At 45.8% G+C, this 16,148-nt stretch overlaps 1 protein-coding gene across 1 annotated transcript in view; it reads left to right on the forward strand.

The window, feature by feature from the left end:
• LOC309556055 (macrophage mannose receptor 1-like) overlaps nt 1-16,148 on the forward strand; it is a 256,698-nt gene that overhangs the window by 224,091 nt on the left and 16,459 nt on the right. Inside the window, exon 27 of the mRNA XM_082258349.1 lies at nt 5,069-5,185. Within this exon, the coding sequence (XP_082114475.1) occupies nt 5,069-5,185 (117 nt within the window). The remainder of the gene's footprint in view (nt 1-5,068; nt 5,186-16,148) is intronic.

Below are 16,148 nucleotides of genomic sequence, written 5' to 3' on the forward strand. Positions count from 1 at the left end.
TTAGAAATTATTGAGACACCGGCACGGGAATGTACACAACAACTGTGCATACTCATGCTATACTCATGCTATAAAAGACGCTCCTGCACGGGGGAAGCATGGCTGCACCCGTGTGAATGGGCCCTAACTTGTATTGCAGCCACAATGCAAATTAGAGCCAGTAGAGGGATATATATAGTCCTTAAAAATGTAAAAAACAGCAGAGAAAAGGCTGCAAAGCATGCAGGTAAACCAGGAAGTTATGAAAAGAGACAATCATCAGACAGACAGCACTCACAACATGAAAAGAGATGTTTCAGGTAAGCTTGTACGCAGGTGTTTCCAAGGGGTTTATTGTATGGTGTGTTTTATGTTTTTGACTATTGTTCTTATTACTTTGCATATCTTTGTAAAATTGTATATCCCAACCTGAGTTAATTGCACTGTTTAGTTGCACTTGCCCTGCTGAGGTGGTACTCCCTGAGAGGTAAGGGTTAACTCTGCTGGCCAGGTTTTCCCAGGCTTTCTGGGTAAGTACCACCCACTGCTGGGGAAAAACACATAGAAAGGGAGGGAACCATCTCTTGGGGGTGCCACAGTTAGTAAGATGGCCGGAGGTATGGTTCCAGGTCTACCCACATAAGGAACAGAATGCTGCTAAACATGTGCAATACTTCTTCCCCTTAACCACCTCTGTGGGAGCCTACTCTACCAAGGATATGGCCTTATGCAACTGCTAAATGGACTTTGGGACTTAAAGGGCTTTCTATTTAGGGTTTGACTACCTTATGGTGCACCAAGGGAGCAGCTATGTGACACTTAGGAGAAAATGTACAGGAATGGGTGTTAAAGATTACCTGTTAAAACTGTCCATTTGGTATATTTAACTCCTTCGCGCCTAAGGGTAAAAGAAATCTAAAAACCAAAGCACAATTTTGCTACATATCCACACAACTACTTTGTGGGGTAGGAGAAGAAAAACAGCGCTGCTTTTAATCTCCTACCCCTTTTTGTCTGTTGCAGAGTCCCTCTAGCTCTGTATGAAGCCTGCAGCCACCTCCACCATCCATCTCCACTAACCCCAGGGATTGAACTATCCTGCATACCTCCTAAAAAGACTACCTACTGCCACAGTTGAAACTTTTTTCATAAGATCGAATGTACTTGACTCTTTCACTGGTGCAGGTCGAACGTTGTGTATATGTACCTGTCTTGTTTTTTACACAACTACTTTCTGCATCCAGGTGGATTATAGCTTGTTTTTTTTTTTTTCAGGACAAATTGGGCTTTAATTAGGTGATACAGTGCCTTGCAAAAGTATTCGGCCCCCTTGAACTTTGCAACCTTTTGCCACATTTCAGGCTTCAAACATAAAGGTATAAAACTGTAATTTTTTGTGAAGAATCAACAACAAGTGGAACACAATCATGAAGTGGAAATTTTATTAGATATTTCAAACTTTTTTAACAAATAAAAAAACTGAAAAATTGGGCCTGCAAAATTTTTCAGCCCCTTTACTTTCAGTGCAGCAAACTCTCTCCAGAAGTTCAGTGAGGATCTCTGAATGATCCAATGTTGACCTAAATGACTAATGATAAATAGAATCCACCTGTGTGTAATCAAGTCTCCGTACAAATGCACCTGCACTGTGATAGTCTCAGAAGTCCGTTTAAAGCGCAGAGAGCATCATGAAGAACAAGGAGCACACCATGCAGGTCCGAGATACTGTTGTGGAGAAGTTTAAAGCCGGATTTGGATACAAAAAGATTTCGCCAAGCTTTAAACATCCCAAGGAGCACTGTGCAAGTGATAATATTGAAATGGAAGGAGTATCAGACCACTGCAAATCTACGAAGACCTGGCCGTCCCTCTAAACTTTCAGCTCATACAAGGAGAAGACTGATCAGAGATGCAGCCAAGAGGCCCATGATCACTCTGGATGAACTGCAGAGATCTACAGCTGAGGTGGGAGACTCTGTCCATAGGACAACAATCAGTCGTATACTGCACAAATCTGGCCATTATGGAAGAGTGGCAAGAAGAAAGCCATTTCTTAAAGATATCCATAAAAAGTGTTGTTTTAAAGTTTGCCACAAGCCACCTGGGAGACACACCAAAGATGTGGAAGAAGGTGCTCTGGTCAGATGAAACCAAAATCGAACTTTTTGGCAACAATGCAAAACGTTATGTTTGGCGTAAAAGCAACACAGCTCATCACCCTGAACACACCATCCCCACTGTCAAACATGGTGGTGGCAGCATCATGGTTTGAGCCTGCTTTTCTTCACCAGGGACAGGGAAGATGGTTAAAATTTATGGGAAGATGGATGGAGCCAAATACAGGACCATTCTGGAAGAAAACCTGATGGAGTCTGCAAAAGACCTGAGACTGGGATGGAGATTTGTCTTCCAACAAGACAATGATCCAAAAATAAAGCAAAATCTACAATGGAATGGTTCACAAATAAACATATCCAGGTGTTAGAATGGCCAAGTCAAAGTCCAGACCTGAATCCAATCGAGAATCTGTGGAAAGAACTGAAAGAACTGCTGTTCACAAACGCTCTCTATCCAACCTCACTGAGCTCCAGCTGTTTTGCAAGGAGGAATGGGCAAAAATTTCAGTCTCTCGATGTGCAAAACTGATAGAGACATACCCCAAGCGACTTACAGCTGTAATCGCAGCAAAAGGTGGCGCTACAAAGTATTAACTTAAGGGGGCTGAATAATTTTGCACGCCCAATTTTTCAGTTTTTTTATTTGTTAAAAAAGTTTGAAATATCCAATAAATTTCGTTCCACTTCATGATTGTGTCCCACTTGTTGATTCTTCACAAAAAATTACAGTTTTATATCTTTATGTTTGAAGCCTGAAATGTGGCAAAAGGTTGCAAAGGTCAAGGAGGCCGAATACTTTTGCAAGGCACTGTAAAAGGTAATGGATATCTCCTGATTTTTATTTTTTTTATCAAAGGAAAACCGGCCTAAAATAGTTAAAATATATATATTTTTTTAAATGTAGCTACATATTTTTGGTACTACCATAACCTTTCACCACAGAACAAACCAATTTAAATTCTCCTGTTCCTGACGATCGTAGCGATACCACATATGTGTATGTTAGTTGTTGTAGGTACCCGTAGTACAGCCCAATAACAATAGTGCGCATTTTCCTTTTTTTATCCTACCTAAAACACACTGATATTGGTACTAATTTGAGAAAAAAAAAAAAATTCTGTCCAAAAAAAATAAATAAATAATGACTCTGTCCTTTGACCCTGACCTTGACCCAAACACTAACCCTGGCACTGGCCTAGGTCAAACCGTGATCTAGGTATTTTTTTGGATTTTTTTACACACACTTTTTTTTCCAGGAGAGAGAGAGATACAATGTATCTCTCTCCTTCAATCACAGAGGAAGAAAATACAGGGGCTGGCTTCACAGTGGCTATCACAGCGATCAGATTACCCAGGATCTTGAGTTCCAGGTCCCAACCGTTAGTAAGGGGCCAGAGGGTCACATTGAGACCCCGGTCTCTGTGCTGCGAACGCGCCATGTGGCATGCTCCCATCATAAATGGAGAAATGCAAATCTGCGGAACCATGGAAAAAAGCCCAGCCCAGTTGGGCTGCATATTTGTGTTACGTCGACGCGAAGGGTTAAACCTTTTCTGTAAAGAACGTTTATTGTTCTTTAACTTGTCTGGCCTGGTCTGAAGTTACTTGAGGACAAACGTAAGGGTTCAATGCTTTTATGGCGTATTACAAGAACAGGGCTTAAAGTGATTGTAAAGTCTTGTTTAAAAAGAACAAGAAAAAAAACAAACATGTTATTCTTACCTGCTCTGTGAAGTGGTTTTACACAGAGCGGCCCAGAGTATCCTCTTCTCGGGTCCCTCTTCTGTGCTCCTGGCCCCTCCCTCATTCTGAGTGCCCCCACAGCAAGCAGCTTGCTATAGGGGCACCCGAGCCGAGCCGAGTCACCGCTCCCTGTGTCTATTCAGAGACGGAGCCGTGACCCGGCCCCTCCTGATTGGTTAACTAACTTTGACAGCAGCGGGAGCCAATCACACCATGCAACAATGTTTGCTGCTAGTCTCTGATTGGATGAGGTGGAGATTGTGACACTGCCTCTCCACTTTGTCCAATCAGAGAATCCTTTGCATTCACTAAGAAAATGGAAAGTGTTCTCCATTAGTGCTGTGCTTGTGCTGAGTGAGCAACCTCCTGTGTTCAGAATACAGCAGAGAAACTACTCAGCACAGGACCCTGAAACTAATGGAGATCACTGGAGGAGTGGTGCCTAATATAGTAATTTCTAGTTTCCATGGGGATCCCACAGGTATGGCACATATGTACTTACATTGGTCCAAGCTGGACCAAGGTAACTATATAAAAATTGCCATACCCGAAATTCAGTTTTAGGGCCCTTTCACATAGTGCTGCTCTGCTCCATTCAGCTGGAGATCCGTGATAAAATCCCCTGCTGAATCTGAGCTGAACAGGACAGGTGCCAGTTTTTCTACATCCGTGCCCATTCAGCATGCTTCTGCATTTACACAACAGACAGGGGTGGACCTGTGATAGATCTGTAGGCTGCCAGATGTAAACTGACTTGTGTCCGCTTACATCAGACTGCATCCAATCCGTCACATTTAGGTCCTGTAAAATGGAAGAGGTCCTTTTCCTTTTTTTTTTTACTGACTCAGGGATGGGAGGCTGAAAACTGACATTAGCCCATTTACATCAGCCTGTCCATAGACCTAAGTGGAGCTTCCGATCAGGTGCGCCTGTCTGTTTTCAGAGACTGTGTGAAAGGGCCCTTAAAGAATAAAACTAATGCAGCTGCAACATGTAAGGGCTGGTAAGCTGTAAATTACATTTTTGTTTATGGGGTTAGATACACTTTATTGATATAATAATGAACACTGAAATGCATGTTTTGTGTTTTTTTTTTAATGTCTGCTAAGAGTTCAACTTTTACACATACAGTAAATACATACAGTATATACATTATTATTGGTGTAATTTTTTATTCTTGAATATGACAAAAATATTGTTTCTTTTCTCTGTTTTGGAATTCTTTGCAGGAGGAAAATTGGTTTCAATTGAAGATGAGCATGAAGCTAATTTTCTGTTTGAGCATGTTGAATTGCTTAGTGACCTAGAAAGTTCCTTTTGGATCGGTTTATATAGGAATGTAGAAGGTGCAGTATCTTATCTAACACATTATTGTCTAAGTTATCATATATGGTCAATGTTCATTACCTACGTCACATCAATCGGAAAGCGGAAATCCAGTCAATACATTTAGTGATAGAATCTCTATCAGATTCTTATTGCTACCTTTGTTCCCATTGGAAAGATTTCCATTCACTTCTTGTACCTGGGATGCAACAGGAAGTCTTTGAAAGCCTCCCCAAAATGAGGTGATATCTCACTGATCATTATCACTGGAACAGATTTCCCCACTGGATGGTGTTACCTTTCCTTCTGTGTTATGGTGACAACCATATAATTTGGCATTTCCCTCTTTCACACACAGTGGCCAAGGTCACCAGGAGTAAAAGGGAGGCCACAGACAGTTTGGTAGAGGTTCGAACCCTGCCCCACTATGTCCACAACTAAAAGAAGACTTTTTTAATGGAGTTTCTATTTAGTAATTAAACCTAGTAGAGGGTCTAACCCTTCCCCACTATGTCTAAATCTAAAAGATTATTTTGAGGGAGGCTCTATTTAGCAATGAAACCCAATAGCGATTCTAACCCTATGTTCACAACTAAAAAGATATTTTGGATGGAGTTCCTATTTGGCAATGAAACCTAGTAGAGGTTTTAAATCCTTCCCCACTATGTGCCTAACTGGAAGGAGATAGTTTGGATGGAGTTCCTCCTAGTTAGCTTTGTGCTTGCTTCTTGCTATTTTTTTTTAGATCTAAATAATTAAAATTTACATCTTTAATAGATGCCAGTCCGCCTTTTTTGCATCAGAAATGTTCAGAAATAAAAGGGAACATTATGAGAGACTTACCTTAAGATGGAAACCTCCAGTGCCGCGCTGTCACTGCTGGCAGGGCTTCTGTTTTCACCCAGTCTTCCGGGTTCACGGCCTCTGGCTAAATGAGTGGCCAGGGGTGTGATGACGTCACTCTCGCACATGCCCGCAGGAGCCGCTGTTTAAGGCACAGGCTCTGAAGGTCCAGCACGGTATGCCGGACCTTCGGAGTGCATGCTCCGGTGAAATCACCTGCTGCATCCAGTGTGAACATCTCCTAAACAGTGGAAGAGATATTCACAGTTCCTGCAGGTAAACCTTATAGGCTTACCTGCAGGTACAAGTGGTAAAACTGAGTTTACTACCACTTTTAGGGCTCTTTCAGACGGCCGCTCCGCTGTTCTTGTCCGCTGCAGGACTTTTTTTTTTTTTTTCACGGAGCGGATGACATTTGTGTCATCCGCTCCGTATGCCCGCATATCATCCCATCCGTTTGCGGATGATATGCGGACATAATGTAAGTCTATGGGCATTGCGGATGTCAGCGGTCCGATTTTCCTTCCTTTCCGTTTTTTGAATGGAACAAAAATAGGGTTCTGTTCCGTTCCAAAAAACGGAACAGAACTGAAAGGAAGAAAATCGGATGTCAGCGGATGGTATTCCGCTGACATCCGCAATGCCATAGACTTACATTATGTCCGCAAATCATCCGCAAAAAAATAGGATGATTTGCGGACAAGCGGAGCGGCCTTGTGAAAGAGCCCTAAAGTAGAACTAAAGGCAAAACTTGTTTTCTCTTTTGTTCATTGACAGACACAGCTTCATGTCTTCTAAACAATTGGGCTTTTGCTGCTCTCTCTTCAGGAGTAGGACTAGGCGGAAACCTTTTTGGTTACGCCCCTGAAGAAGTCCCAGAGGGTATACCATCACTTCCTGCTATAGGACTTCAGTTTTTTTCTGCCTAGTCAGGAGTAAGGACCTGGCTCTCTGCTGGGATCTGCAGTCCTAGCATTCTTTCCTTTTTATATGGAAATTTTTACTTTCTCTTTATTATTTTTGTTTCTGTGTGAACTACAATCAACCTGTTCCTGTGTGAACCCCATTAAACAGCAGGACTGGGTGACACACTGGATATCCTAGATCCTTATGGTCTTCCCAGTCTGGCCTGTGAGCACGACCCAGCTATTAGCTCCACGCTAGGTTGGCCGCGACATAGCCCCACTGGACACCTTGCAAGGTTGCATAGCCCAGGACACGACAGTAGTCACGATCACAGTCACAGCGTACCTCGGGCCGCAGCACCGCCATTCCAAGATGCTGCAGTGGACTGCTGGGAGTAGCACCCGCCTGGTGCCGTGGTGAGCAGTGTCCCCCTTTTCTTTCGGAATTGTTTGGGTGGTTACGGGCCCTCCCTGGGGATGGTAGGCCCCCTCCTGTGTCCTCCCTTCCCCTAACTTTTTTCCCCCCATCTTCACAGCAGGGTTCCCCCTGCATAGGTTGCCCTCACCTGCCCCCTGTCTCCCCCCTTAGCCCCTTTTGGGGGGCACGGGTGTATTTGGGTAGGGGGGTTTGTCTGGTGTTGGGCCGGAGAGTGGGTGCCGTTGTCGGTCCCCCTTTTTGGGGCTGCCTGTACCTTGGTGCTGCGGGGGGGGGGTCCCCTCCTGGTAGACGCCTCTTCCCTGGGGCCCAGTGGGGTCCTGGGTCCCGTGCAGTGCCGCCATTTTGCCGTGGATGCTGTATTCCCGGCTTCGGCGGCAATGTTTATATAGTCCAGCAGCCATGTTTTGGGTTTCCCATAGAGAATAACAGCGGACATTTTCTTGTAGTCGGAGTGCGGTGATGTGCTGGAGCGTGTATCACCCCCTGACCTACTCCTGGAAGCTGCGGGACCCTCTGGGTCTCAGTCTGCTCTGGTGGCCATGACGGCAGCCCTGAAGTCACTTGTATCCAAGATAGATATGGCCCTGTAAAGGAGGCCTAGAAAGAAGCGCCCCCCCCCCCCGCCTTCACCTGTATCCTTTGCCTCCTCAGGGTCTGAGGTGGATTTGCCCGCCGCGGACGAGAGTCAGCCCACTGGGTCTGCATCCACATATGCTGAATGCTCGAACAGTGAGGACGAGTTGTCCTCCTCCGCAGCCGCACATGAAAAAGTGCTAATAGAGGCCCTAATTGTGTCAGTATGGGAAACTTTAAAGTTGGATGACTCAGCTAATGCTGAGTCAGCAACGCCGGTACAGTTTGGCACCCGCAAATCTTCCAAGGTGACAAAGGTGTTACCCTTTCCTGCCATGATTGTCACTAGCCAGTGGGGCTCCCTGAAATGCATGGTTGGAATACCTAAGCGCCTCACTAGGAGATATCCCTTTGAGGAGTCTCTCCTGAAAAAGCTCACGGTTCCACCGTTGGTGGACTCTCAGGTCTCCAGGTTAAATAAGGCTATGCTTTTGCCAGGGGAGGATTCTCCATCCTTCAAGGATCCCATGGACAAGAGAGCTGAGGCTCTGGTCCGGTATCTTTTCATCATGACTGGTTCATTGTTGAGGCCGGTGTTTGCTATCACCTTGGTATCCCAGACCTTAACAGAATGGGCAAAGGTTTTACGCCAGGATCTGGAAGGGAGTTAACACCCTCCTAAACTGGCAGAGCTGGCGGATCAGTTGATGCAGGGGTTACAGTACATTTGTGATGCAGCTTTGGATGCGGTCACCTTGGTCGGCAGGGTATCTGTGACGGCGGTGATTCTTCGCCTCATGATATGATATGATTGAAGCACTGGTCAGCCGACCAGGCTTCTAAAAAGGTGCTGACTGATCTACCTTTTGTAGGTGACCGTTTGTTCAGTGCCTCTATGGAAGAGATCATTAGGGCCTTACGGGAGGTAAGAGTACAATACTTCCACAAGTTTCTAAGGGCAAGCAACCTCGTCATAAATGTGGTCCTTTCTTCACAAGCGGCCCTTTTGCCTATCTGGATCACAGGAAAAGGGTTTGAGATCCACCCGTAACTCTACGGGAGGCTCCAAGAAACCCTGGAATGGTAAGTCAAAATCAGGCCATTCTGGTTACACAGACAAGCCTTCCCCAGCCTAAAGGGGGTGCCTTCATCCACATCTGGGGTGGGGGAACGTTTTCACTTTTTTCTGGATCTGTGGACCTTGGTCATTCAGAACAGATCGGTCCACGAGTTGGTTCGGCTACAAGAGCAAGTTTCGGTGCTTGCTTCTGGCAAGGTTCTTTCCTTCCAACTTGTGCCTGTCTCACAATTGGCTACAGGGCCTCTACGGAGCAGTGGACCTGTTAGTACAAGAAGTCATTGTGCCGGTTCCAGAGTCGGAAGGTTTTCACGGTTTTGTTCAAATCTATTTACATATCTCAGGAAGGAAGGCAAGGTTCGTCTGATCTTGGATCTCAAGGCTCTGAACCACTTTGTGCGGGTTCAGAAATTTTGGATGGAGCCCATCCGCACGGTAGTAGCTTTCCTTCATCAAAGTGATCTTCTGGCTTCTATTGATCTCAAGGACTCTTACCTTCATATTCCAATATACAGTATGTCGGGCATTAGCGTTTTCTTCGTTTTGCTGTGGGCGAGGAGCACTATTAATTTGTGGCGTTACCTTTTGGTCTCGCCTCAGCTCCTAGGGTGTTCACAAAGGTTTTGGCCCCAGTTCTGGCCTTGCTACGGCAGAAAGGGATCATGGTACTGGGTTACCTGGACGATCGGTTTCTGCATGCAGAGTCTTCCTCGGCTCCAGAAGCCGACTTGGACATTACTGTGCAAACTCTACAGAAGTTTGGATGGACACTAAATTTTCAGAAATCGGCATTGACTTCGTCCACCAAGCTGAACTACTCGGGTCTGACACTGGGCTTAGTGTTTCTTCCTCAGGCGAAAATTCTGAAGCTACAGGATGCAGTTCAGCTCCTGTTGTCTAATGGTCGGTCATTGCTCAGGACTTGCATGCAAGTGCTGGGCCTGATGGTTTCCACCTTTGAGGCGGTTCAGTTTGCTCAGTTCCATACCAGACCATTCCAAATCATTGGATTTACCAAATCTTTCTTCCCCTGTATTGGACTGTAATCACCACGGATGCCAGTCTGTCTGGGTGGAGAGGTGTCTTGGGAGTGTACTCGGCCCAAGGTTTAGACTCGGGAGGAGTCCAGTCTGCCGATCAACATCCTGGAGATTCGGGCAATCGGGCTTTGTCTGTCTCGATGGACGGATTGTCTGCAGGGACACCCCGTGAGGATACAATCGGACAATGCTATGGCTGGGGCATTAGTCAAGAATCAAGGGGACACAAGGAGTGCCCTGGCAGCCCGGGAAGTGGCTGGTATCTTAAGGTGGGCAGAACTATGTTCCGGCCCTCTCTGCTGTGCACATTCAGGGGGTAGAGAATTGGCAAGCAGACTATCTCAGTTGGCAGACGTTGGATCCCGAAGAATGGTCACTTCACCCGGTGTTTCATTAGCTGTGCCTTCGGTGGGGATCCCCTGATGTGGACCTGTTGGCCTTTCATCTCAACAGGAAGGTGCAGAGGTCAAGGTCTCAGGATCCTCTGGCCTATGCCGCAGATGTCCTGGTGGCCCCTTGGGGTCAATATCATCTGATTTATGCCTTTCCTCCAATATAACTTCTGTCAAGACTGCTACGCAGAATCTAGGTAGAAGGGATTCCAGTCATTCTGGTGGCACCAGACTGGCCTCGCCAGTCTTTGAACACAGGCCTGGTAAGGCTAGAAGCAGACGTCCTTTAGAAACTTCCTCTCAAGGAAGATCTTCTGTCTTAGGGACCAATGTTCCATCCTGCTTTACAGTCGCTGTCTTTAACGGCTTAGCTATTGAAAGCCAGGTGCTGAAGTACAGGAGGCTGTCAGAGCTGGTGATTCCTACGCTGTTAAAAGCTAGGAAATCTACTTCCAGTAAGGTTTATCATAGAGTTTGGAAGGCATACATTGCTTGGTGTGAGTCTAGGGGGTTTTCTCCCCATTCCTTTTCTGTGTCTTGCCTGTTGGAGTTTCCACAACTGGGTGTAGATCCACGTTTGGCTCTGGGCACCATCAAAGGCCAGATTTCCTCTTTGGCTATATTTTTCCAAAGGCCGTTGGCGGCGAAGTCTTTGGTTCACACTTTTGTGCAGGGAGTTTGCCATCTGGCTCCTCCGGTGCGATCCCTGGTGCCTCCGTGGGATCTCAGTTTGGTAATGTCCGTGCTTCAAAAGCCTCCCTTTGAAAATATTTGAAAACTTCCTCTGCTCACTCTATTGCAGAAGGTAGTCTTTTTAGTCGCTATTAGTTCCACACGTAGGGTGTGGGAGTTGGCTGCGTTGTCCTGTCGGTTGCCTTACCTGGTGATTCATAGAAACAAAGTGGTGTTTTGCGACCCTGTCAGGCGTTCCTTCCTAAGGTTGTCTCAGGGGTTTCATTTGAATGAAGATATTGTGTTACTGTCCTTATGTCCTAAACCGAAACATCCTAAGGAAATTGTTTTACATTCCTTGGATGTGGTCAGGGCGATTCTTGTGTACCTGGCCGTGACTGACCTGATTCGGAAATCCGATTCTTTGTTTGTTCTTATGAATGGACTTCGTAAGGGGCAGGCCACGTCTGCTGCAACCTTTTCCAAGTGGATCAGGCAGACGGTGGTGCAGGCCTATTCTATTAAGGGTCAGGTTCCTCCTTTCCCTGTTAGGGCGCATTCTACGAGGGCGCTCAGTGTCTCCTGGGCCTTCTGTCATCAGGCGTCAGTGGTTCAGGTGTGCAAGGTGGCTACGTGGTCGTCTGTACACACATTCACAAAATTTTATAAGGTGGATGTACTTGCATCTTCGGATGCAGCGTTTGGCCGCAAAGTTTTGCAGGCTGCTGTTGCAAAGGCTTCCGCTTCTTGAGGGTGTAATTTTTTACTGGTGGTGAGCTCCAGTTGTTCCTGGTTGAGCTCCCGTTTTTACCTGGTTGACTATGTTTAGCCTTTTTGGGAATTCTACGTATTGCTGTGTTTTTTCCACCCCTCATGTTGACACTGCTTTGGGACATCCCAATGGTCTAGAAGACATGGAGCTGTGTCCATCAGTGCACTGGATTTTTGTCTTACCGTAAAATCCTTTTCTCTGAGGTTCACTGACGGACACAGCACCCGCCCCTCTGTTGGATTGAGTTATGTGTTTTTCTGTTACTGCTTGTTACAAACTGAAGTCCTATAGCAGGAGGTGATGGTATTCCCTCTGGAACTGCCTCAGGGGCGTAACCAAAAAGGTTTCCGCCTAGTCCTAGTCCTGAAGAGAGCAGCATAAGCCCAATTGTCTAGAAGACATGGAGCTGTGTCCACCAGTGAACCTCAGAGAAAAGGATTTTACAGTAAGACAAAAATCCAGTTTAAAAAAATGGCCCTGTCATGTTTTTTTTTTCCCCGCCATCTGTTCTATTGGGGAGACTTTTCTTAATTTCCTGTCTCATATCCACAATAGGATGTGAGAGAAAATCCTTTTTAAGTGAGAGAAATTCCTGTTACCAGGGTCACCAAAACTTACACCAGCTGGCAACTGCTAGACCTGTGTGCCTTTTCTCTTGTGGGCGAGCAGTTGTCGAGATCAGAAGTGTTTTCAGTTGCTGGGTATCATGATTGACGTAGATCTGCATCACTGGATGACGTGATTGATGGTGGATATACTGTACACCGTGGGACATTTTATTTTTTTTAATGAAAGTCGAACTGTAAAAAACAGTGTATGCTTATTTATTTACAGTCTACATTTACATACTCAATCACATGGTGGGGGCAGTATCTGGGTGCCCCCTAATAGTTAAAGGGGGCTTACAAATTCTGATAAGTCCTCCCTGCAACCCCCCCCCCCCTCAAACTACCCAAACAAGGTTCTGGGTCCTTGTCTTCATCATTATAGGGACAATTTGCTTTGCCATTGGGTTTCCCCCTTGCAACATACCCGTCCATTATATTGAGGGCATGTGGCTCAGTATGGTTCAGGAGGGGAGAGCATGACCTGCCATGCTGCAAAAGGTTTTCATGGCCTGCCGAACTGCATGCATGGCTAAGTGTCTGGAATAGAATTTAGGGGACCCCATGCCATTCATTGACTGATTCAGGAAGGACCCCATTGACATCTATACCAGACCCCCATCTAGATAAAAAGATCCCTAGCTGTTTGCTTTGGTACATGTTCCCCTGGGCTGTGCCCAGCCCCCATGCCATTCGTTTGAAAATCTCTTGCCTGTTAGCATAGAAAAAAGGTCATTATTGTTTTTTAACATTAACACCCATTGACTTCAATGAGGTTCAGATTCGGGGACACCCAAACTTTAGTAGTGTTCACCGAACCTACCCTGAACTGAACCCAAGAATGTTCAGCTCATCGCTAAATCCCACTTGATTTGAACAATGAATGGGATGTTGCATATTTTTTTACGAATAATAAAATTGCACTTTTATTTTGCACCAGCTGCATTTCAGACGTAATAGCACTAGATGGATTAAGGGCTGAGCAAAAACATTGCCTGTTCGCCCGTTCGGCAATCACCCGAATTTGCAGGATCTTCGGCTGGTATTCGCCCCCACTGAACGCCCTGCAATGCACTGCGCTCTGCACAATGCATTCTAAGCCCTGATTGGGCAAAGCAATGAATAGCTGGTTAAGGTGCGGGGGCCTGGAAGCCGGCCGATGCGTCCCTAACCACTCAGCGACTACCCACCGCAGATTTAGTGCGACAGTTCGACTCTGTCCCACGAAAATACATAACTGTACGTGGCTTGGTGGGATGGCCAGCGGGGAAGCTGACCAGAGGGTCTGGCAGCCACCGGGCACCCACGATCACTCCCCATGGAGACAGAATGGTGATCGCCGCCATTACTAGTAAAAAAATAACTAAATAAATATAAATTACATAAATCTTTCCCCTAGTTTGTAGACGCGAAAACTTTTGCCAATCAATATACACCTATTGGGATTTTTTTTACAAAAATGTGGCAGAATACAAATTGGCCTAAAATGATGAAAAATTTAAAGTAAGTAAAAAATATTGTTTTTTTTTTTTCAGAATTGTCGCTCTTTTTTGTTTATAGAGCAAAAAATAAAAATCGCACAGGTGATCAAATACCACCAAAAGTTGATACAGCGTCACACAACCACGCAATTGTCAATTAAAGTAACGCAGTGCCGTATCGCAAAACATGGCCTCGTCATTAAGGGTGTAAATCCTTCCCGTCCAGAAGTGGTTAACAACTAATGAGTCTTTGACTGTCAATGGGCTTCCCCGCTGACAGCTGAATAAAAAAAAAAAAAAAATTGGCAACAATAAAAAATGAAAAAAAGGAAAGGCATGATAAGAAATGGATTTTAAGAGAAACCCCAGGCCAGAATTTAAAAAAGAAACAGTGTAGGGTCCCCCCCAAATTACATACCAGACCCTTATCCCATCATGCAGCCTGGCAGGCCAGGAAATGGGGGGGGGGGAGCAAGCACCCCCTCCCCCTGAATCATATCAGGCCACATTCCCTCAACATAGGGGGTGGTTGCTTTGGGGGCCAGGGGTCTCTGCCCCCCCCCACCCCAAAGCACCTTTTCCCCATGTTGATGAGGACAAATGCCTCATCCCCACAATCCTGACCTGTGGTTGTGGGGGTCTGCGGGCGGGGGAGGTTTTTCGGAATCTGGAAGCCACCTTTAACAAGTGTGCCCCCAGATCCTGCCCCCCCCCCATGTGAATGAATATGACCTACTCATTCACCAAAAAAGTGTTAAAATAAAAACAGGAAGCAGTTTTTGACAATTTCTTTATTAAAAATTAAAAAACAGTGTCGCCCAATGTAAATCCATTGTCAATCAAGATTCTGCCACCACTCCTGATGTCACCTGGTGGCACCACCCCCATTGTGATGTCACCAACCGGTGCATGCTGGGTCGGTGACATCACAAGGGGGCGGTGCCCTGCCCTTACCTTGTGGTCCAGTGGTGCTGCAGGCGTGATTGTGATTGATAACAGTTTTACATTGGGGGACACTGTTTTTTATTTTTGATAATGTAAAAAAAAATGTTTAAATATGTTAAACTAATAGTTGTACATGTAGCATCCTCCTAGGTAGGTGCTAGAGAGAGAGTATAGTTTTTGGCTCTGTCTGCCTATCAGAGGAGCAGTAGGCAAATTCTATATTGCTTTCTGCTTAACAGAGAGCAGGATCTGTGAGTTAGGTCTCCTCAATGTGCTCAGTATGTGATACATCTGGTCTGGGGAGTGTCCACAATGGTCCAATAAGGAGGCATATTGGACAGTGGAGGAAACCAGGCTAATGGGTACACAGGCTTTGATACAGCCTTAGTGATTGGCACAGACTGTTTGTCTCAGTACATTCCGGGGTGGGGTATAAAAGCCAGTAACGAATGTGCTGGTGGCGGCTGCCTCCTCCTCTGTAGCAGTGGCACGTGGTCGCAGGCGGTCGGCCTGGGGTCCAGAAGGAAGGAGATAAACCCAGAGGTCCAGGAGAGCTGACTGTAGGGGGTGAGATACTGGAGACCCTAGAAAAACAGTATCGTGAGTAGAGGGGATTGTGTCTAGGGGCCTGACCTGAGGGGGCCACCCCTATGTAGGACAGTCAGAGGACGGGTGTCAGTTGGTGGAAAGAAAGGGGATTCTAGTCGTGTATCCTGAAGATAGTTGTTCAATCAAGTCATCTATAGAGAGATTTAACCTAAAATTTAACTAGTGGCAACGTGAATTTGCAGTCTGGCTGCATTTTCGGCAAGAAGTCCTCATCCATTGTGAATAGTTCAGTTTTGGAGTATCCCACTCTTCCCTTCTCCCATCCCTAATTTAAATAAAACTACAAAAATGACATCCTCTAGACTGTTCATTGACTGAGCCAGAGAGTAAAGAGTTAAATTGTGTGTGCTGCAGTTGCTAACGGTAACCCAGGGGGATCCCAAGGTGCACAATCTAGCAGTTCTCAAGGGGGCAGTGCTACATACAGAATGCAGCAACATTCACACATGTAGGACATCCAATGTTAGAGGTGATTTATTCTTGCAAAGAAAATACAACTTTGTACATTGGTAATGACTAGTATATCCCCAGACATGATGGAGAAGGGGAGGGGAGGGGAGGGGCAATCAAGTATGCAGTGCAGGTGCCTCACCTCCTTATCAACCAATGACATCCTTGGTTGTTAGAAC

The sequence above is a fragment of the Pelophylax lessonae genome (assembly GCF_965119305.1).
Source record: "Pelophylax lessonae genome assembly, chromosome: 5".
Taxonomy (NCBI): domain Eukaryota; kingdom Metazoa; phylum Chordata; class Amphibia; order Anura; family Ranidae; genus Pelophylax; species Pelophylax lessonae.